This window comes from Corvus cornix, chromosome 1 (genome assembly GCF_000738735.6).
Source record: "Corvus cornix cornix isolate S_Up_H32 chromosome 1, ASM73873v5, whole genome shotgun sequence".
Classification (NCBI taxonomy): Eukaryota; Metazoa; Chordata; class Aves; order Passeriformes; family Corvidae; genus Corvus; species Corvus cornix.
This window is the reverse complement of record NC_046332.1, coordinates 107,777,849-107,801,976: the sequence shown is the minus strand read 5'-3', so window position 1 is coordinate 107,801,976 and position 24,128 is coordinate 107,777,849. Positions and strand designations below refer to the sequence as shown.

Below are 24,128 nucleotides of genomic sequence, written 5' to 3'. Positions count from 1 at the left end.
TCTCCTACAGTGCAAAATTAGTGTAGTTTGTGTAATTTGTTGGACAAGGAAAGGAGAGGTTTTCTATCTCACAAATTCTGTTGCTATTCACTTATTTGTTCACTTTTTTAGAGAGTGTGCTAGATTCAATGGACTTAACAAACTGGCATGGAATGAATACTTTTTACATCTTTGCATAGGCTAAATATATAATATGTATGTTCTGGTAACATGAACATTATTTCTCCTGTGACTGATAGCTTCTTCTCAGACTCCTTTTCTGTTGTGGTTATATTATAAACAGGAGAGGGTATATTCTCTCACTGAAGTTATATTTTTCAATAAGATAAATTGATAAAATGGCATGAAAATCTACCAGAGAAAAAGAAATTAATTTTTTGTTTGTTTCCCTATAATGAGTAATGCATGAGAAGACCTATGAAAATTTTTATTAATAAACAAAACTGAATCTTAAGGACGCAGTCTCCTTCATTCTCCTTCACTAAGTGTGTTCTTTCCTCAACATATGAAATTAATGAAAATCAGATTAAAGTATACCTGTCTTGTGTCTGATTACTTTAGATGCTGCTTTCTGCTTTGTTGTTGCTTATTGTAACTTCAGTTCAGCAGAATTTCTTTTGTCCATTTTAGTATATAATCACTATTGATCAGCAAGGAAATAGTAGAAATAGAAAAAAAAGAAATTGAATAGCAACCTTGAAATTACAAACTGGCAGAATCTCGCCATGTCCTAAGTTGCTCATTTGAGAGAGTTCAGTGTTGGATTGGGAGTGGTTGGAGGCATGCTGGGACACTTTCCAGCAAGCAAGCAAAAAACTTGTGTAGGTGAAGTACAATGAGGAGTTCTGCTGGAGCACTGTGATTGGGAGATGGATGGGGATTGGGCTTCACTTCAGGAAATAACCTGTTGTATACACTTTGTCTTTCTGACACTCAGTTTAGCTTTGTCAAATATTTTTGTGGTTTTATATTCACATAAAACTAGTTAATGGCCACATGAATTAATAAATTATTTCTTTTCATTAAGGCCGTAAAGAAAATTCTGTCCTGATTTTTCCAGATTGCCCCTTTGCAGTCAGCAAAAATCTTCTTGAGATAATTTGTAATACTGATTCTCACAATAAAGATATTGTACTGTTGTCAAATTTAGGGCAAGGAAAGGAAAGGAAGAAAATTGGATACAACAAAGACATGCCACACTGAAAAGTAAGACACTGGGCTTTGAAATGTAAAAGGCATGGGACTTAGCTGTAATGATCAACATAAACTGAGGTGCTTCAGAAACTACTGAACTAGGGGGAACAAAATGGCTTTTTTTCATTTTTACTAATTATTTTAAATTCCTGTGCTTCCGTGATATTAATAGTGTACATGGAGCCATGTTTATTGTGTCTGTCTGGGTGTTTCCAATGTGTAGTTGTTACAGTATGTAGTGCAATGATATGTACAACATAAAGATTAGAGTCTCACTTCAGTAATATGCTATTATAATGGAGAGAGCAGTAAGGTCAGTTACATTACTTTTTTCTGGAAAAATTTACTCTTTTTAGTGATATTAGATGTTCTTAACTTTCAGGATATTTTGTCATCTTTGCAATAGCTTTTGGTCCACTTTTGTTTATTTTTTTTTTCCATTTATTGAATATTACTTATTGAGGGCCTTATATTCAAGGTAGGAAATAGTGATAACATTTCTTCTTTACTTTTCCAAAATTTGGGCAAATCCTTTTTCTGGAATAATTACTTCACACGCCATTGATCCTTCTATTTTCTTAGGTTTAGAACTTTGTTTATTTCTAAGGCTGTCTTCCTCATTCCAGGTAAGGGTGATAAAACTTGGAAAGAAATTGATTTTCCCTATGATGGATCCATTAACCCCAGCCAGCAGCCAAGCCTGACACAGCCACCCACTCATTCTCCCACCAGAGGGATCAGGGAGAAAATCAGAAGGGCCAAAGTTGGAAAACTTTGAGATAAGGACAGTTTAATAGGGAAAGCAAAGCCATGCACACAAGCAAAGGAAAGCAAGGAATTCATTTACTACTTCCCATTGTTGGGCAGGTGTTCAGCCATCCCAGAAGAGGAGGGCCTATTATATGTAATGGTGACTTGGGAATACAAATTCCAACACTCCAAAAGTCCTCCCCTTGCTCCTTCTGCCCCCCACTTTATTTACTGAGCCATGATGTCACATGATCTGGAATGTCCCTTTGGTCAGTTGGGGTCACCTGTCCTGGCTGTATCTCCTCCCAGCCTCCCAGTCTCCTCACCAAAGTGGCAGTAGGACAAGCAGGAAAGGCCTTGGCTCTGTGGAAGCCCTGCTCAGCAATAACAAAAATATCTCGTATCATCAACCCAGTGTTCAGCACAAACCCAAAACACAGCCCCATATTAGCTGCTGGGAAGAAATTTAACTCTCCCAGCTAAACCCAGCACAGTCCTGTAGGTACATGGTGACCTTAAGGATTTTATAAAGTCTTGACAGCAGAAATAGTCCTTCTAAAGGCTATGGTCAGAGTGTTGGCCTGAAAGAACTCTGGACTGAAATTCCTCACTGCTGTCTTATAAAACACACTTAAATATATTAATAAACCTATTCCCAGTACTACCCAGTTAGAAAAAACCTTTTATATGTTCCAGTGCCCTTGCACAAACCCTCTATGATGTTCACAATTTAAAAATTGTCTACTACTGTCCAACATGATTTAATAACAATTCTCTGACCCTGCTCATCTGCAGTCAGTAACTCATTAGCTGCAGGTGAATGCGTTCATGGGTTCCTGGGGTCAGTTCTAACACAATATACACTCAATTTACAATTTCTGAACTTTTTTGTTTGGCATAAATCTAAGTGGCATTCACCTTTCCTTCTGTGGAAAACATCCCACTAAAGAGTGAACATGAACAAATACATCCTTAAGAGACACTGATTTAGACTGTGGTTTTCACTTTGGAAGTGAATCTCATATTTTAAGCTTTAGAGCCTTGGGCTTTTTGTTATTCAAAAATCAATCAAATGGGAACATAATTTAAAGATTGTAAATTTATTGTAATGAAGGGATTTTTATGTTACATTAAATTAAATGATATTGTCATCATTATAAAGGCTTCTCTAATAAATTATTTATACATATTTCATCTTAAATAGTACTTCACTCTTTGGTACATTCTACCTTAGAAAAGCCAGATTAATTATGTAGATATCATGGTGTGTTTAACCACAAGTGAAGTACTTTGTTAATTGGGTTTGGTCACTCACTGGTGTAAGAAAACCACATTTATTTTTCTGGTGTGTTGTTTTGTTTACATTACCTACTAACTTCCTGAACTCTTCAATTCCAGTCTGTAATAAAGCAAAAGTAAATATATATATATTATTTTATTGAGGGAGCTAAGGCAAGTATTTTCACAAGGAAGTGGAAAATGTTTTTCATAGATTTAGAGCTTGTGTATTCATAGTCACTTGTGTAAATGGGCTCCTGAGATATCCTGAATGGAGTTTTCCTTATACAGCCTCATTGTCCTCTTGGGTGGGAGAATTGGTCATCATGGAATCCCAGGACTGTGGGATCTGATGAAAAGCTCAGTCTTGCTGCAAAAAGCACAGTCCCTACAGGAGGACTGCTGAATCTCTTGCTTACATACAAATCTCATGAGACATTATGGAACCAATACATCTGTAAATATTTTGATTTTGGGTGATAAGAAATACCAGCATTTCTTATTAAAAGCAGCTCTTATGAAAAAATTAATATAACTGTAGATCCAGCTTTCTTTTGAAGCAGTTCTGCAATAGGGTTTTCATTCACTTCTTAATCCTCTCTCCCCCCCGCGAAAAAAAAAAACACCAAAAAACCACCCCCAAACAACCCACACCAACAAGGAAACTTAAAATAAAGCAAAAATAGGTGGGATTCTTGTAGTTGGTATTTTCTTTTTCATGGACAGCTGATATAAACATGCTGTTGTACCTCTGTCTGCAATGTATCAAAATCTCCAGTTTGCCAGGAATGAAAATATATGAATGTCTCAGAGTCAAAGGGGGAAGGAGCTCAAGTAGTGATTTACAAGAAATAGGTGGCAGCTGTTGCCAGCAACACTGTGGGAGGTGTTTAGGCAGTCTTTGTCCCTAAGTATCCAGCACAACCCTTGAGCCACATTCTGTAGCCACAGCAGGAAGATTTTGCTCAAGCTGCTCACTTCTGTTATTCACCCTTCCTGAAGTCTACAGCCTCTTTGTTGTTTCAAGTGTGCTCTAAAGCTTACATCAGAAATCCTTGCCCAGAGAGGGCACAGAAATGAATTGTTTTGTGACATGAGTATACGACTTCCTAAAACGAGAGGTTAGATTTGCTTCAGATTAAATTTAAATATTTGGGCTTTAGGCTATCCTTGCTGTGCTCTACGCGTGCTTTATGTTTTCCAGTTCTGTTTCTTCAGTTCCTTTTGCTTTTCCTTTGATTTAAACATGTTGCTATGTGTGCTTACTCAGTTTTTCTCCCTAGGCTTCAGCAGAGAATGCTGAAAAGTTTTCTTCTCTCTCTCTAAACCTCAGCTGAGTACATGGAAAGATCTTTATCCTTTCTTCTGGAAGGAGGAAAAGCACTGATAGTTAGAAGCCTCTTTTCCCTGCTGAAGCATTTCTCATCCAGGTTTTTAGCCTGCACCATTCTGGAATCAACCTTGCAGTGAGACATGCAGTGTTGGAACTGCCAGTCAACAAATATTTCAGTTGCTTTCTGATTACTCTAGGAAACTCAGTTCCCTTCCCTAGAAGGCCTGTGAATTTTCAATGTAGTGAGGAAGTCTTCAAGAAAATATTGAGAATGCGTTTTTGTGTGGACTAACCTCAGGGAATTAAATATATGTATATAAGAAATGCTTATTCCTTCATGCACTGCACAGATTTTATTGTTTGTTGATGTTGGGGGTTTTGTGTATATTGTGTCAAAGTTCAGCTGCTTGGACACTTCTATTGGTGTTGTTATACTACTATGGATGAGCCTGGTGCTGGATGCTCTCCAATGCTTATTATCAGTGATTTTAGTGATCCTTAAGTTTCCACAAATCACATTTCTTTCAAATGGTGGATAAAGCTAATGTTATTTTACATTTAACATGTGCATATAAGAAAGTTGTTTAGCCTTTGCAGTTTGCTAACGTTTGCCTTAATGAAATAAGAAAGTACAGCCATTAATTATATCTTGCAATAAATCTTTAATATTACTGTAGTCCCTAAAGGACTTGTTGTTCAGAAAATCCTAAACCTTGTGTTGGTTTGGTAAAAATGAAGGATTATTGCAGACTTTTTCTCAAATATGATCCTGTTTCATAAGGGCTTTTGAGGCATGAACCTGTCATTTCTTGCTGCATATGCATTGAGACACATGCTGTGTGTCATAAAGCCATACTGTGTGACCCAGAACAGTTTATCTGTTCTTTTTTGTTGAACTAAACTTCGATGCAATTGCAGTTTAAAAGTACAGCAGCTTTATGATATGGTCAGTTCTAGAAAGATTTTAATAGAATTAAAATAGAATTTAAAAAAAAAATTAAAAGCTTTTAAGTAATTCAGCTTTTGTTTTTCCTTTGTGTTTCACCAGTTGAAAAGATACAGAGCCAGTGGGATGAAGTGCATGGATACCTCCAAAGCCGAAAACAACAGCTTCAAGAGATGTTGAAGGATTCAACACAATGGCTGGAGGCTAAACGAGAAGCTGAACAGGTTCTTGAACAAGCAAAAGCAAAGCTTGAGTCATGGAAAGAAATCTCCTACACTGTGGAAGCTTTGAAAAAGCAGAACGCAGAACTTAAGGTCACTACTGAGTATTAAAATATTTCCATTTGAGTTAATGAGATCATTAAAGAATATGTCCTCTGTTGTCCTCTAACTATGGACAATGTACACGGCAAAAAGTCTTCCATAGCAAATTAGAACAAAATTAAAGTCTAAAATATGTGTCACATATTCCTTGAATATGAAATTGGTCTTTACTTACCAGATATAACAAATATCTGGCTGATCTTGCTGGAGGAACACCTACCTTTTTAGCACAAGTATTTCACATCCCTTCTGTTCAACTACAGCCTCAGCAGCAGTGGTACTGCAGACAGGGAAGTCATGTAGTATTGGTATGGCTGTCTTCACTGCTAATGAAGCTGCATAGGTTTTCTGGAAGTAGTTGAGAAAACAGGGAAAAAAACCCAACTGTAGCAAACTATATGGATGTATTTTGGAAATCAAGCATTTTAGATTTGCCACAAGATAATCTCACCAGATTCAACCTCGGCAGGGTTATTAACTGAAAAAATAAGCCTGAAATGGCTCCTCCTGTGATTTTAGCACATTGCCACATTATGGGTGCTAAAATGTGTTAACTTACATAGCTGAGCTATATGTCAGGTAGAAAATATTCTCTGTTGCATCAGTTTTTAAGTTTCTTATTATGGAAACAGTCATACTTTGGTGACATTCTTCATGAATAAATTTTGAGAACAGCAGTTTAAGATTAATAGTATCTCATTGTCTAATTGGGGAAAACCAAGATTAAAACCAACCAATCAATCAGCCTTTTAAGGTGAATCCTGCCTCTATGGGAAAAGAGTTGCACAAGTATTTTGTGATATATTCTCCTCTCCTGCCCACCAGATTTTCGTATTTTTTTTTTAACTCCTACCACTCAATTTTTGGTTAAAGTTTGTGGGCTTAGAGCAGTCTTATTTACACATCTGAATGGTAATGAACTGCTGTGAAGAGTTAATGGGGTCCTCATCAACATTTTACTGCCAGAGAAAGTATATGTATGTCCAACTTCATGATTGGTTCAGTTATCTCCATCATCAGTTATTGTATTTAGAAGTAGATACAAAATCTGTTGGTGTTTTAGCTTGCTTTTTTTTCTTTTGCTTGCCTGAGCACAGAAATGTTCGTCAGCCCGTTGTTTTAGGGCTGAGCTAAGGTTAAGTTTTCTCATTTAAGATTGTACCATTTCTTGGGTCATTGCTTGGGAAGGGTAGATTATGGTAAACAAGGGCAATCACTCACTAATGTATTGGATCCAGTTATGGATCATGTGTAGTACTGTCATTCATCAGCATAGAGGACTCCCATTTGTCACTGTCTTCCTGCAGAGATGCAGCCCTGGCTTCTGCCCAGTGTTTGTTTTAAAAAAGGAAAAGCTTCAACAAAGTCAATGCCTCAGCTCTGCAAAGACTCAATTAACAAAAAAACAGTTCTGTGCAAGCACTGTCTTATGTCATAGTGTTGGAGTGTCTTATGTCTTGAACACAAATTTCTTAACTAGGAAAATAATTGAAATTATTGCTTTAGAAATGGATTTTTATCCACTTTTTTTACAAGAATTTATGAAGTTGAGACGAGGTCCATCTAAGGGTATATGCTTTTTGAAAAAAAAAAAAGGGGTTTTTTGGATCAACATTATCCATTGAGAGAAATAAGAACATGCCATCTTCTCTTCCATCCCCAGAGTTCTAGAGAAAGAATACTAGTGTTCTTATGCACAGGATGCATCTCTACCTATAGAGTTTGGGAATGGAGACCTGCAGATTCTTTTGCCTCACTTTAGAAGCACTTGGGCTATGTGTATCCTCAGCCATTCCCACCAGTCTGGATCCAGTGGGATGTGTTGTGTGAAGTTGCAGATGTTAATCTATAATTATAGTTTCAGTGTCACAGCTAGTCCATCATAATTCATCATATGAACATCAACAAGCTCTACTCTTCCAGGGTTGTTTACTTTCATTTATTTGGTTTTGCTTAGCCTTTCTTCTTCGAGTCTGGAAGAAATTCACCTCTGTCTTAGAGAATAGGGAGTAGGAGGGGTGGGGGAATTTATTTTCTTCTTTTTCCTTCTCCTTTTTGTATTTCTTTTGTGCCAGCCTTCCTAGAGGAATTATCTTTGTCTGCCAGAAATTCCTATTGTGTCAAATCCCTCATCAAAGTTTCTCAGATGTGACAGCATCAGCTGTTATGTTCATGCTTGAGATAAGGGGTCATGAAGTCTAAGGAAAATGGAAAATTTTTTTGAGCTAGCAGCTTTATGTTTCTGCTGTACAGCATTATCTAAACTAAAGGACCTAGAAATACATCAAGTTTTCAAAATAAATGCTTTCCAGGCTTCTGTGCCAAACACATACATTTTTCTGTCCCCTGAAGATGTAGAGTAAGTAGGCTGTCTTTTGGCTTGCTATTACACTGATGAAGAAGAAGCTGTCATTTCTATTCTTTTTTTTTTGAGGGAAAGAGAGAGGTCAGTGCAAGACTTAAATAAATTCTTCAGACTTATTAATTTTGTCAGCTTTGTATCTCAACACAGCTTGGTGTGAGAAAGTAGTCACCAAGTGTTCTTCTGATTTGCTTGTTAAACACTGTAGGTCTGCCTAAAGACAGCTGAATCAATGTGTAAGTTCCTTTCTGCTCTAGGGGAACTTTTAATCAGTGCATGTGTTAATGCATTTCTGTTAGGGCATCCTTATACATGAGTACATGGTAAATTCAATCATACCAGTCTTTTGATTATTATTTTTTTACAATGCCAGCATAAAACAAAAATCTATAGCTGGCTTGTATTTGGCCACTAATGTTTTTAATAGAATTTGACAAATTTTTTTCTGACATTTAAAAGAGAAAAGTAAGCAGGTACTATAGCTAATACTTTAAAATATTATTCATTTGAATCAGAAATTAATTCAGAGTTAATTTGCTGAGAATTAAAACTTTTTTCTTCCATTCTATTTTTTTAGTTTGGTACTTGAGAATTAAACTGGTGTTAGGTGTGGGGAACCAGAATATGGCAATCTGGCCAATGGGAGTCTTTACCCATTAAGTCCTGGTTTTTATTGTTCATTAAGTGATGACTGCAGATGGGTAACTCAGCAGGCTGAAGGTTGTAGGTATATAAATAGTACACAATCACACCTCAACTCCTTCCATCACCACGTCATCAAAACATAAGCTAGTGTAAAACTAACCTTTTCTCAATAGGATATTGAGCTTCTGTTTAAAAGAGGAGAAAAAAAAATTTAAAAAACCACCAAAACCCCAAACCAAACAAAACTTCCAGGATTGCCTGTTCACTCCTTGACTCCTTGCTTTGGTCGGAGCTGGTAAAACATTTTCTCTCCCTCTGTACAACTTCATCTGGGAGGGCCAAAGTGAGGAGGAGGAAGGATGGGGACAATGTTTCATTCCTTTCCGTCTTTGACCACTTATTTCTTCATCTACACAGGAAATTAAACAGCAGCCTGATTACATCCTCTGCTCTGTTGGGACTCAAAAGGTCAGGCAGCCTCCCACTGGTGTGAACAGGGTGTGAACTTTATGTCCTGAATTTGTGGATAAGGCTGAGGCTGCCTTGCTTGCCTTTGTTGGTTTCTTGCAGGGTGGTAACTTACTAGAGACTCTTTTGCTGTTCCCTGTGCACCAAGATGAAAAACAAAATCAGCATTTTGTGGGTTTTTATTGTTCCAGGGCTGACAGTGTACTGCTTTGATTTTAGTAAAACAATCATGTTATTGACTATGTTGCAAACACTGACTTAGAATACCTTGATTAAAAAAATAAATTCTTTAAGTATATAAATAAAACAGGCTACTGATATACAGAAAAAGGACAGAACGACAGCCTGATTTTCCAGATTTGTGGTATATACCCAGAAAAGGATTATGTTGTACATACATATTGCTATATTTAAACTACTGTGCATCATTGATTTTGTTCCACTGGGCAATCCTGGGATAGAATAAAGTGAAGCTCTGATTTCATTACTTGTTTTAAATCGAGGGCTCTTAATTGCACAGACTTTTTTCCTAATAACATCAACTAGTGTCTTCTAATTAAAAGTTTAAAATAAATTTATACCTAACTGACATGATAAATTCACGCTCTTAATTTTAAGCCTTTTAATAAACTCAGCAAATTCCAGTGATAACACTGACAAAACAAAGAGAATGCTTTAAAAAAAAAGTCAAAAAGAAATTAAGGTAATAAAGCATTTTCCTTTAAAGAAAAAAAAAAAACAAATGTGCTCTTAAGTAGCTAAAGATAAATGTAAAAGGGAAAAGAGGGAAAAAAAAGGATGCCATGAATGTAATTCTGAAGTATACATTGCAGTCATGTAGGAAGACAATTAATGGGCCTCTGGTGGGACAGACAGGTAAAACTTTTACCACAACACTTGGTTCTCAGTGCCTGCACACAGAGAAAAGTTGAAGCATGTGCTCCTCAAAGCTGTAGAAAAATTACATATCAATTTCCGGTAAAATAGAAAATACAAATTGTTTCCATCAGCAAAGCTCTCTATATTCATAATTTCTTTCCTGAGTGATGACCTAGTGTTGTAGTGTCAGGAAGTTAATGGATTAATGTTGAAGTTAATGGTGAGAACAACACTTTTGGAAACAACCTTGTAACAGATCTTCCCTTTTTTTTTTTTATTATAAAACAGGGTTTCAAATCTTTTATGAGGTCATTTTTATTCACATGAGTCTTGGCAAAAAGATCTTATTTTCAAAGTAAAGTTTACAGACCATCAAGTTACAAGGCAGGCAAAATGTTATGGTAAATCTTCTGTATAAAGCAATGAACAGTCAGTCTGCTGTGATTCTTTGGCTGAGAAAAAAAATTACCTGCATTCCTGTGTAATTTTAAACAAAGAGAAAGGTAGAGTAAAACAAAGATGGATTGACCTAAATGTAGAATAGATACTTGCTATATAAGGTCTACAAAAATGAAATTATTCTTACTGTAGAATTTTTTTTTAATTTTGTATTTTGTATATATATTATTATATTTATGTAAATATTAAAATTTGTATATTTACTGTATATCATTCTGGCAGGAAAGGAGCTCAGCTAGCAGACTGTTTCCAAAACAACCATCTGCCTGTAGCATCCTCAAAGAAGTAGTAGTGGTTTTCCAGAAAATTATCACCTCTCCTGTCCATATCTCCTCACTCAGCAAAGGGAAATTACTTAAAAAAAATTTGTCTAGACAGCTTCATCTTAGGTGACCTTAACCATAACATGTTCAGATGGTTTTCAGGATTAGGGGTTCATAGGCTCCTCCTAATGTTTGACTGGTAGAAATAAGATCCCTTGTACAAAACAGATAAACAAGGTGCTGCCTTAGTACCTGAGGCTGTTTGGTGCACAGTGACTGAGTGATCTGCCCCTCTCATGAAGGAATAGCACAGGAAATGGAGGAAGTACCTGTTTTCAGTTTTAAATAATGGAGAGAACCTAGAGATGGTGAAATAGCCCTTTAACAGGTAAGAGTTTGGGGGAAAAATCAACCCCCCCCCCGCCAAAATTCCATTTGGACTATGTTCAAAGATCTTAGTCCCAGTCTTAATCAAAATCACTTTACAGACCTTCTGAGATTAAAGCATAAACACATAAATTATTTATTTATTCTTAGAATTTAGACTCTTTCACTAGGGATTACATGTAAGTTCAGCTCTGTGTGGAGAATTCCTTATGCGAGTCAAAACAAGATTTCAAAAGGAACACTGCTTTGGGAGAATGAAGGGAAAAAACCTATTTTTTTCTTCACAGGCATTTCCCGATTTATGTATTAAAGCACAACAATAAAGACAGTCAAGTCTTACTGTTTGTTTTTCGTCAATAGCTTCAAATGTTTACATGCAACTTACTATTTCTATTTGCAAATACAAACTGGTTTTCAACTTATATTGTCCATTTTATTGGCTAGTTGGAGTCTCTCTAGTACAAAAGTACAAGTAGGCAATCAATTATCTTTTCTCTTTCATCTTGTTGTTACACATTATGGATTAAATATGCAGCTTCAGTGCATTTATATGGAAATTTGCTCTGAGAGAAAGACTAACAGGAAAGATGCATGGGAGCTGGCTGAGTGAGTGCTCTGGATTTCCTGGCTTGCTTCTGCAGTGAGGCAGCTGGCCTAGGTGGAGAGGAGAAAGAAAGGAGAGGAGAAAGTGGGGAGGAAAGGGGGAAACAAAGAATGACCAAGATTTAAAAAGCTTTTTAGTATGAAGCATAAATTAGCATTATAAAGATATTAATCGGTTTACTGGTAGTATTTTGCTGTATTGCAAATTTAGTGCTGTTCCAGTAGATGGCACTAATTACATAAACAATTTGCTAAATGAATTAAATTTTAAAAAAACAACCTGAAAGCACAGGTAGTAATTGTCCAAATCAGTATTATTTCACAGTATAAAAAAGAAAATTAGTCAGAATATATGATTTCACTATATTTTCTATCCCAGTATAATTCAGTGTCACAAATAATTGTAGTTTCTATAATGCATAATAATGCATCCATCTATTTGTGTCTCAGAAAAGAATAATCAACATTCTAATCAGTGTTTATAAATTTGAGCTGTCACGTCTTTTCCAGCATTTAGAAGGTGGTTGCTTGGTCCTCTCAGAGTGTAGAAGTAGTCCTGTGGTCATATCACTAAAAGAATTTAAAACATTTAGAAAAACTGATTTTCATTTCCAGTAAATGTGAGGAAGGATATTTTTTCTTATTTTTTCTTTTTTTTTTTTATATAGATGGTGTTAGTTATTCTGTTCCTTCTCTAATAATCATAACAATGTATGTGATCATTTTATGTTGCTCTGAGGATTATTCTTTCTTTCTCTTTTTACTTCAGCAATTTGCAAAAGAAATACGACAATGGCAAATAAATGTAGATGTGGCAAATGACATGGCACTTAAGCTGCTCCGTGATTATTCAGCAGATGACACCAGAAATGTACAACTGATGACAGATAGCATTAATGCATCATGGGCTGCCATTAATAAAAGGTAGGATATAAGTTCTGTTATTAGATTTGTTGTTAAACGCCATTAATATTCATTGTCCAGCTTTGGTTGGAGATTATAGAAGATGTAACTTTTGCAAATGACGTGACTGTAGTGAGAAATGATCATGACTCTTCTGTAGAAATTTTGGAAATATGTCTTTGGAATACCACTTAATTCTCGCAAAAAAAAATTAGCTTCCTGCCAATTTTCTTCTGCTATTAACAGTTGCCAACTAACTTAAGCTGATAGGCTATATTTCAAGTATTTAAAATTGTTTCATATATCTGTACTATCTCCACATCACAATCACAATAGTGATTCTGACTCATAAACCAAATCTGAAAATGACAGGCACATCCTATTGAAGCAGGTTCAAAGTAGAAATGTTATCCTGTATATTTGAAGCAAATCTCTAGTCAAGAAAGTTTTTATTAAATCCTTGACCACATTCTTGATTACATTTCACAGGCTTTCAGTGTTTGGTTTAAATACCAATTCCTTATTAAAAGCAATTTTTTTTGCAGCTTGCCAACAAATTGTGAATCATCCAATATGCAATCTATAAGATTAGAACATGTTGCAGTAAAAATTACTTTCTTTGTAGTAGTAAAAGAGTTTTAAACCACTACACATGAGATTAGATGTGTAAAAATTATATGGAAGTTTTTCATCAGTATCTTGGATTAAGCTTTATAGTTTATAACTCAAACTAGAAATGAATTAGATCTTAACATGTTTTTAATTAAAGTCCATGAACAAGGCCAGAAAAGTCAGTTTAGCTAAATATGCAGTAAATTCAGTAGATCTTCTTGCATAATGGCAGTTACTTAAATCACTGATGACTACAGAAGTTTAATGCCACTTTTTGTTTAATTTGATGTTCATATGAACGAGTCAATTTAGCAGCATTTTTTCCAAAGCAAATTTACCACTGACTTAAGACCCTGTTCAAATGAGAGAAGGGATACTATTGATGTCCTCTAAAAGAAAGGCATACAGTAATTTGAAAGCTTTTTATTTTTAATTAAACTGAGATTTTAGTATAAACATTCCACTTATACCTGCTTGCATTTCTCCTGTCATAGTAGTAGGCCTTTTAGCTTTATTAGAAGTAGCCATATTTTTAAGAAAAAATGTTTTGCTCACTGTGGCCTGAGAAGCAGTCTGGGGGGACTGTCTCTTGCTGGATGAGAAAGGCTGGGAGTCTAATTCTCAAAACCTTTCTCCATGAGTAGATAAAACCATCAGCTCAGAAGGATCAGACATGAGAACCAAAGGAAAGTGCTTTTGTCTGTATTTAGAACAACAGCCCCTGCTTGGTGAGAAGTCCAGGATCTGTGTGTAGCTGCTGTGGATGCTCTGTATTAATTGTAGCTAAGGGTGCATCTTTAAATCTGTTAATGCCTCAGGCACAAGCCCAGGTGTGTCTAATGTTGCCCAAAGATGAGAATTGCCATTCTTGTGTGGACTCTGCAAAGTATTAGGCTAAGAGAAAGTACAAATTCTTAAAGACACATTCCCTGCAAGCTTCTATAAAATGCACAGACATGTTAGATGAATTACTGTAGTAAATATTTTCTGTCTAAGAAGAGAGCTGGTTAGGTGACTGAATTGACATTTCCCTTTAAGAAGTACAAAAAGGTAGGAATAAGTATGAACTGTGAAACGAGTATCCTAGTTTTTGATTGTATAATGTTGCTATATTTCTAACATATTTTTAATTTAGTGTTTTGTATACGACTTTTGTAAGTTCATGATTTGGGAACTTGAAAAAGAAGCATGCTGCAAACAGTAGTTGATAAGCTTCTCTAAGGGCTGGATCACATTTTTATTGGTCTTTTGTGAGACTGATAAATATGGACATACTAAGGCATCAAGTCAGCATAAGACTTTTACTTGGAAGATTTTCTGCACATGTAGATTTTTTTAGGTTTCTTTGAAGCACTAGTCAGGCATTTTGCTCATGCAGGAGCTCCTGAGAGAGGTATTGAAAAAATGTTCTAAATTTCTGGAGGGATTTAAAAGCCATGTAGATGTGAGACTTAGGGACATGGTTTACAGGTGGGTTCAGCAGCATTGGGTTAAGGGTTTCACTTGACGATTTCTGAGGTCTTTTCCAACCTAAATGATCCTTTTGTTAAACAGACCTGTGGAAGAGATAATGAAGCCCACGGGCCTTAGGATGACTTGAATGCCAATTTGTTCTGGTTTTTGGGGGAGGATTTCACTTTGGGTTTTTTGCCCTGCTCCTATGCTTCAACTCTTCAGCTTTCAGGTTATTGCACAGAGAAAAAGAAAAGGGAGTAGGGGGGAGGGGGGGTATGGATTTGGGGATCTTTTGAACTGTAAGAGAATATTTACTCAGTAGAAATGAAACTTGTGAACTGTTTTGCCCCAGTCTTCAAGAAAGACTAGTTTTACACTCAGATGTGTATGCAGTGATTTCAGATATATCTGTGTGTGTTATTTGCATCTAGACAATGAATAGTGATCTGATAACTTGCTCACCTCACAGTGATGTAGAAATAGATTCCAAATTATGTTCTTGACCATTTCTCCAGTATTTTACAAGCAGTTTTATCACTTTTTATGCAGGTCTTAGGTGCCAACAGGAAATATTCAGCTAAAGATTTTGCTTTCTTCTCTTTATATTGCTAAGTTAAATGGCCTAATTATTTTGCGAATATTTTCTTTTAAAAGTTAAAAGTAAGAGTTGCTTACATTTTTTTGAACTGGTTTTCCTTTAACCTGTCATTAACATCAGAATTTTGTGTCAGTGTAAAAAAAAAGTGAAACCTCCTTTTCCATGAACCAGTTTACTATGACAACAGGCAGGCAACCAGTAGTAAAATTCCACTTTGCCTGTTGGTAATAGTTGCCAAAGCAAGTAGCTCAGTCATTCAGGCAACATCTGCTAGCTCGTGTTTTGTTTTGCTTAAGTAGATTTGCAGCTGATTGCTGTGTGTTTACCCTTTGCCTTACTGTTGTGTTTTATAGCATTGAGCTATAACCAGGACCTGTCTAAGTCCTTTAAGAGACAAGCTGGTGAATGCTTGGTGGTTGCTTCCCTTTTTTTCACTTGACACTTTTTAATTTTTGCTTTTGTTGTTGATACTGCAAAGATACACTAAAAAGCACATGAACTGATCACTTGGGCAAAAGCCAGAGTGACTTGCAAACAGGTCTCTTCTTCTTTAGAAGCATTGACTTTCCAAGAAATAGCCATATTATTTAAGCTGAAGCAATGAAAGAGAAAGTGATCTCTATTGCTTGTGTTAAGAAAAATAAATCTAACAGCTGAACTGAAGTCTTCTCAAGAGGGAAAGGAGGGCAATGATAGAAGCAACCATTAGAAATTTGCTATATAAAAAAATGTTTGTTATGGTAGTATTATTTTACCTCCTTTTGTGGGCAGACACATTTTATGTGAATTACCATATAAAAGCATCAACAGTTGCTTGTAGTTTCCTTTCCTGTGAATCCACCAAATGCGTTAAATATCATTAGCTTAAATATTAATCTAAAAATGGACTTAGATCTTTCTCAATGGAGAGTCAATTATGGAAAATTATTGCATCACATACTCTGAGAATTGTTTAGGATTCCAAACCACCACTGTGTAATAGACATCTTCAAATATTAGCATCACCCATCAGTTCTGTGGTCAAGCTCAGTGGAGGTCAGGCCAGGTCAGTAGGTGTTGGGAGCTTTCACTGCTCAAGATGCTTTTTTGGCTCCTGAGACAATATAGAGGACACACAACAACCTAAACATAAAAAGTAACTTTCTTCTCCCCACTACAAAGTATAAACAGTGAAGAATCAGTGTAGGGAGAGGCTAGGAGATGTGTTTCTAAACCTGTTTGAAAGACCTAAGGTACCAACTCCCATATTTAACTAAGAATGGTGCTAATTCTCTAATGGAGCCAGTTGTATAAACACCTTGATTTTGCACGTCAGCTGGACAGTATAAAATGCAAATGGCCAAACAAACTAAGGACATAAACAGTACATAAGTATGACGCATATCTCCTTCATATGTAAATGCATAATAAAACAGTAATTCTAAGTGTGAAAAAGGTCAAAAGCTAAATTTGGGTTTTCAGCAGCAAACTATTCCTAATCAGTTGTTGCTTGTCATAAAAATACAATTTTTAGAATTTAGCATTTATCTACACATGAATTTTGTAAGTATAATTTTGTTACCTGCACAGAAAGAGCTCAATCATTCTGCTGCAGACAGGTTTTCTTAATATACTCTACCTGTCCTAACACTACATTACTTTATGTTACTTGTGGAAATAATCACATTTGCTTTACAGTTGTATTGCATTGTGGGTGAGAAAAACTGCATTTACACAGAAGCAGCAGCCAGAAGTGTGAATGGTCTTGAGTTATACTGAAGATTCATAGTTGGTTTCAGTACCTAGACTGTTTCTAGGAGCCATCTCTGAGAAGCTTATCTGCTCATTTTGGCTCGGACTGCTCAAGTCAAGCAGCAAAGAATTCGCAGTCTCCAAGCAAACTCATCCTTCCCCTTTCCATTCTCCTGCTGTTTGGAAGCTTGGTTCGCATTCCTAAAATCTGTATAGAGCCATGAGTATGAGCAGCTCCAAAAATTCTCTGTGAGGGCAACTTTGTGGCCATGGGAATCTTGTTTACATGAGAAGTCTGTTTACACATCTGTGCCTGCAGTTGTTGTCCTGGCTATAGAGCTGCATTCGTGGGGGTGTGAGCAAGAAATCCTTGCAAATGTGACTTTAGATGAACATGAAGAATGTCATTTTCTGATGTAAATTTATTTTTTCCCCAAAAAAAATATTATGATAATTTTTATTCTTATCATCGTGCTGTGGTGATTTATTGATTGGTTTTCAATATAATTTTGCCAGGCTCAGGAAAATAGACATGAAGAGAGACTGCTTCTTTACAACCAACATGTCATGATGAAGCTTGTTATTTACACCAGTTTAGCAATGGATTCTAATTTAAAATTGCAAAGTCTGGTGGAAAATATTGAATGAAATTGTAGGGCAATTCTTTTGTTTTGTGAGAGATGTTGATAATATATTTATCTTTATTGCCTTCATATTTAAAGAAGAAATTTTCAGTCTAGATGTTTGTCGGATGCTGCCTTTGAGAACTTCTCTTGGTTTTAAATCTTTAAGGCCCTAAGTACTTCATCAGTAAAACTAGTCACACTAAATGAATCTCTTTGATCTGAGATATCGCAGTCGAAATTATGTCAAGGACCAAATAATTTTGTATGTCAACACGTTTATTTTGAAGAACTAATGTATTTCTGTTGACTATGATTTTGAACAAAAGAGACAAAGTCTTCAAAAAAGCATTTATTCTGGAACTCTTCTGAAAAGTCTGAATTTTATATGGAGTCTTTATGTTTTTCTTATTAGAGAACTGGACATAAGAAGCCTTTCATTTTCATGAAACTAATTTGTCAGTAAAGCACTCCACACTTCTCAGAAGTTACTCTCCAGCAGAGTTAGGAAACTCTAAAGAAAAACTCTGTATTTGCTGCTTGTGATGCAAAAATATTAAGCCTTTTGTGTTTAGAATATGGATGTCTTTAAAGATACCTAAAAGTGGTTTTCAGAAAAAAGATTAAAGTATTTTTTGTTATCTGTGTTCCATTCTGTTACCTTTATTTTAAATCCTCAGAAAAGGACTGTAAGAAGGGTCAGAATGGCATGGTTTTGATGCTTTAATTTGTTATGTTTATTGGTTTACGTTTTACTTATATCATTTCTTAATATATCCATTTTTAAAAGCACACCTAAAAAAACCATTTGGAGCAGAGGGATTATTTTATGATGATAAATAAAAGAGAGGTAACCTATTTGAAAGACAATCTACTAACTGCCTGCAATCTCGAACAACTTTTTAGGTACAAAATATAATATCAGTCTTACCAGCAATGACATCAGTCAACAATGCTTTACTATTTTTTCTTCCTAATATCCCTCAGAATGATGACATTTCATCACATATAAGAAAAAATATTGTAAAAAGAAGTAAATGAAGCTGCCAGATGAAGCTCATATAATCAGATCTAGAAAGTCAGCTGCTTATATTCTAGTTTAATCTTAGTTCTCCACTCAGGTGACAGTACTTCTTTGTGCAGTGTTGACATCAGTATGTGGATCCAAGATGAGAATTCAGTTGATGGTAGTGACTGTTTTTGGCTCATTTTTTGAGAAGACAGTCTTGGATATGCTTTCAAAATGCTGGTAGGGTGCACTGAAAAGACAATGTTACCCAGAATACTGTGTGATTCATCATTTCCACCTTTGTGAACATATTCCTGTGATTTTTGAGAAACTCTTTTACAATTATAAGAAGGAAAGGTTCTTGAGTTATTTCAGGAGAAGGAAGCATCAGTAATACAATATTTGACAAAAGGATCTATGGATCTTTGTGACTTCAGGGACATGTTTCTTAAAAATTTTAGATGAGTCTAAAGATACTAAATTGTCCCACCACTTGAATATATATATATATAGTCTAGTATCTTTATCTCTTCCAGAAAGGCAATAGATCATCTGTAAGTCTGCTAAGTCCTCCCACAGACAAACAGAAATGACCTCACAGAGAAAAATGTTGCTGTTTTTAAATTAAATAGTGGTTTTTTTGTCTGTTCCACAAAGGATTTGCTCAGATTTCTAGACACCACGAATTCAGCTCATTGAGAGTTTAGTTGTTTTGGGTTTAAAATCACAGAATCACAGAATATTCTGAGTTTGATGGTACCCACAAAGATTATCCAGTCCAACTCTTAAATGAATGGTTTATGCAGGGATGGAACCCATGACCTTGGTGTTATTAGCACCATGCTTTAACTGTAATCCAGTATTAATTATTTAATTGTACACAATTAAAAAGGAAAATAGGACTGGCATTTTGCAAAGAGGCCATCAGTTTCCAATAGTGTGAGCAAGTTACCAACAGAAACTAAGCAAGAAACAGGCTGAGAAGACCATTCCTTATTACTCAAACTCTTGCTATTTTTTTTTCCTCATTTTTGGTTTTTACTTTGGTCTTGATTAAAACAAAATTCTGTTTCTTTGTTCATGATTACTGTGTGTTAAATGCTCTTTACTCCCTTCTGTTGAAAATGAGGACATTTCTCATATTAAAGGGAAATTCAACTGGACAAAACCATTGAATAGTTTATGGAACAGAATTCTAAAGGGAGAGCAGTTTTGTGGACAAACTTGAATCATAACTGGAACTTAATGTGGGTATGTCAAGGAAATGCTCCATTTGAGAAATATTCCCCTTTTGCATCTGCAGGAGATGCAGGAGGAGCAAGGTACTAAGGAAGACTAAGTTTGATTTTGTGAGAGAAAAACAGAAATGTCAATTTTTGTTCCCATCTCATTAGAAAACTAAGACAAATGTGTTGTTCTTTCTCTTAAAGGTGAGATTTTTAGAAGTAATTAGAGAATTTTAGTTTCTGTTTGAACAAGAACAGAAGCTAATGCTCTGTGCCCTGAAAGTCTAACCTTAAATCTATTTCCTATTAGTCTGTAGATAAATTAACAAACTATAGCAAACTGATCATTGCTCTCATTCAAAGCTCATGAAATAAATGAATGTCTTTCCATTCCCCTCAATAGACTTCTTATCAGGCTTCATATCCTTTAAAACAAATTGAACAGAAATTAATAAAGATGATGGACTTGAGCAGAGTGCCAGGAAAAGGAATTTGACCTCAGTTGCTTATTTTTTTTTTCCCTGGTGTTTTCCCTGTATTTTGGTATTTCTTCAGCTGTTGTGCAGGCAGTCTAAGCTTTGCCCTCCCTGGCTTGTCAGTCATGCTTGAAACTGAGGATAATTCAGTCTGCTATTAACGCTTAGTCTCTCTTTGGAAGTTACCACCAAATGTGTCAAGTTGACAATGGCAGCGCTTGTCTTTTTAGTGTGGCTGTTGTTTAGCTGTGACTGAAATGCCAATCACATGCTTTTATATAAAGTCACAAAGAAATCAACAAGTAACGAATCCCCATTGTTCCTGATGAGGATCAGTGGTACTGGAGGCTGATGGTCGTGACTCTTGCTGACCAAGGCAGAGATCTGGGGAAGTGGCAATACAGAGGGCAGAATGGAAAGCAGTAGAATTAGCAACAGGGTTTTCTTGCATGTCCTAGAATAGATGTGGTGAGAAATCACTGAGAGGTGAGATTAAACTGGTAGATCTTGAGGATAGAGCATTTATGGTGTGTCTGATACAGGTGCATAAAATAGAAAACAGTAAGCAAGCAAGGAATTTGTGAAAAGGAAAAGATCAGTAGGTTCATCTTGTTTATCTTCCAGTATCAATTACATTTTGACCAATACCCCAAATTTAACTGACCTATGATAATTCCCTGACACATTTAATAAATGCATAGCACTTCCCCAGCTACTAAGCATTACATCTCCCACAAACTATAAAAAATATTATCTTCTGCAAATGATAAGAAATAATAGCTCTTGGAACTATCACTCCAGCTGGCATTTCTGCAGATTCTTCCTTTCTGCAAGACACACAATCAGTTACATATCTGAGATATATCTGCTTAAGCATAATAGTGCCTTGTGGCAGTGCATTATATGGGTCCACTTTGTGGTATTATTTTTATCTGCTTAAAATGTGCTATGTATTTCTGAGGTTCCATTTGTTTAATTGACACAGGGTATGGTAAAAGCAAAGTTTTATGAAGTGCCTACAGGGCCAAGCTTGCAACACCCAGTTTCCACTTTCTGCATTTTATCTTATTAATATTATACATTCTCTATAGTCTTTTCTTCTTTTCTCTTTTCTTTTCTTTTCTTTCTTTTTCTTTTCTCTTTTCTTTTCTCTTTTGTTTTCTTTTCTTTCCTTTCCTTTTCTCTTTCCTTTCCTTTTCTCTTTTCCTTCCTTTTCTCTTTTCTTTTCTTTTCTTTTCTTTCCTTTTCTTTTCCTTTTTTTTTCCTTTCCTTTCCTTTCCTTTCCTTTCCTTTCCTTTCCTTTCCTTTCCTTTCCTTTCCTTTCCTTTCCTTTCCTTTCCTTTCCTTTCCTTTCCTTTCCTTTCCTTTCCTTTCCTTTCCTTTCCTTTCCTTTCCTTTCCTTTCCTTTCCTTTCCTTTCCTTTCCTTTCCTTTCCCCTTTTCCCTTTCCTTTCCTTTCTTTTTTTTTCCCTTATAATTTACATGATTTCTTTTTTATTTTTGTTTTTCATTCATGGCAAGTTAGAGTCTAATTTAGGGTTGGGGTTTTTTTTAATCTAATTTGGATGCATTTTCTGTACTCCACAACATGGCTTATATATGTTGGCTTTGGTTATTTTATGTCTTAAAATCTGAAAAACATTATGCTGTTTATTGTCAGTAATGGTAAGCAGTTCCAAAATTTCCATGAGTTCTTAGTGTTTGGAGCATGTCTGAGGTTGATGCTTCAGCCATGTTAATTAATTACTAGCAGTTTCAGTTGATAAACCATATACCTTTACTGATTCCAAGAAGTTAGTTTGGTTTTGAGGTCGTTTACCTGTAAGTTTCTCAGTGAGGATTTGCTCCAAGGGATGGGAGGCAGCTCTTCTAGGGCTTGTCTTCTCTTTTTTTCCAGTGGAAACACAAGCAATATGCACTTGTCATATAAGATGGCACTAAGAAACCATAGCTCAGATCTGCCTTTGCTGACACCCTTACTTTTTACACTGTGCTACCCTTTGGAACTGTGGACATTTGTCACTGTTACTTCTTTTCAAGTTGGGGAAAATAAAAGTAGGAGTATGGAACGTATTTATTAAATTTTGCTTTAGCTAAATTAGTTTTCATATCATGTCACTGCTTTAGTGCTTTTATGTCTGATACTATTTTCCTTTCTGCTGATTGGGAAAAGGTACCCAGCCCAGCCTCAATAGAGAGAGTTAAAGATGGACATAAACATTAATTCCTTTCATTTTTACTATCTTTCAGATGCTAATATGTATTGGAACCTTCATTAAGCTGTTGGTCTTGATTTGAAATACTTAATACCTTCAAGGCAACAGCTAGTTCAGAACCCAGCAGATTATACTGAGTTTAAATATTCCTTGTAGTACCTTTCGTTTTAGACACATCTATTGAATCTTTCTGCTATCATATTCCTAATGATTTTTTTCCATTTGGAATTATTCAAGATCTTCTGGGTTTTATTAATCTCAATAAATTTGCCATTTTGCTCTTCATACCTTTTTCCCAGTGGTTAATTACTGCACTTCATACCACCTTTTACTACTCCCTTGGAACAGGCTCCTAATGCTCAGGGTTGAACATTATTTACATTATATACTCTTAATCTCAGTTTTGTTTTATTCAAGAGGTTTCTGTAACAAAACTTTGCATCCCCAACTTGCTTCCTAAATAGCTGCTTGTGTAGGGGTTATGATATACTTTATGGATTTCTTTGCATAATCTGAAGTAAAGCTAAATCGTCAGTTAAACTGATTAATGGATCAGTTATGTGCTTATTTCCAAGCCTAAATTTGGAAAGTGGTTTGAGAGCAGGTAGACATATGTTAGGGAAAAGAAATGCATCTCCTCAGATGTTGGATAAATTATCAATAATATGTAGAGGATACTTGCTTGACAGTGAGTACAAAATGATAGATCTCAAGCCAAATCGAGTATCTTTTTAATGTAAACACCTGATAACTGTTTCAAAAATCATTAAGAAGGAAAGAAACATTGAAAATCATGCACTACTTAAGAGTTAGATTTGGATGACTCTGCCAGAATTGCCTGTGAGAACGCAAAGTTTCAGGTATATCCATTTTTATCTTGTCTCTTCATAGCAGAACAGTCAGACTTCCTCATTCCCAGACTTAGAGTTTTGGGTATTTATGTCTCTCTCCACTCTGTCAAATGGTCCAGAATTGTTGTTTGAAGGGTTATGATTTCTTCTGCGAAGAACTTTAGTCTTTGAAATTCATGCAAAAAAGAATTGAGGTAGAACTATCAGAGAACATCCTGTTCCCTTTGAAGTCTGCTGAAGGTTAGCCATTCATCTCAGTAGAGTTACGGTTTTCTCTGTAAGGCTTTTGTATCAATCACATGCTGAAGTTCTGTTGAACTGAGAGTGAGTTGAGCACCATCTGAATTGGCTGAATTGGGCTCTGGAATTTCATTACTTATTTATTTATATTTGCATGATCCTGCGGAACAGAACTAGAGCTGTAGTTTCCTTCCATGTTGTTGAATCTGCATAATAATAAATTATTAGTATTTCTCTATATTATTCTCATATTACCTCTGTGGTTGTAGTTGTTGTTTCACCATTTTCTGCAGCAGATC

The 24,128-nt window shown here is 35.7% G+C and overlaps 1 protein-coding gene across 9 annotated transcripts in view; it reads left to right on the top strand.

The window, feature by feature from the left end:
* The window catches only part of DMD (dystrophin), a 1,178,400-nt gene that overhangs the window by 901,617 nt on the left and 252,655 nt on the right, over window positions 1-24,128 (top strand). For all 9 annotated transcript variants that reach the window (XM_010394528.4, XM_019282745.3, XM_039551931.1 and 6 more), the window contains 2 exons: window positions 5,604-5,815; window positions 12,660-12,814. In XM_010394528.4, the coding sequence (XP_010392830.2) occupies window positions 5,604-5,815; window positions 12,660-12,814 (367 nt within the window). The remainder of the gene's footprint in view (window positions 1-5,603; window positions 5,816-12,659; window positions 12,815-24,128) is intronic.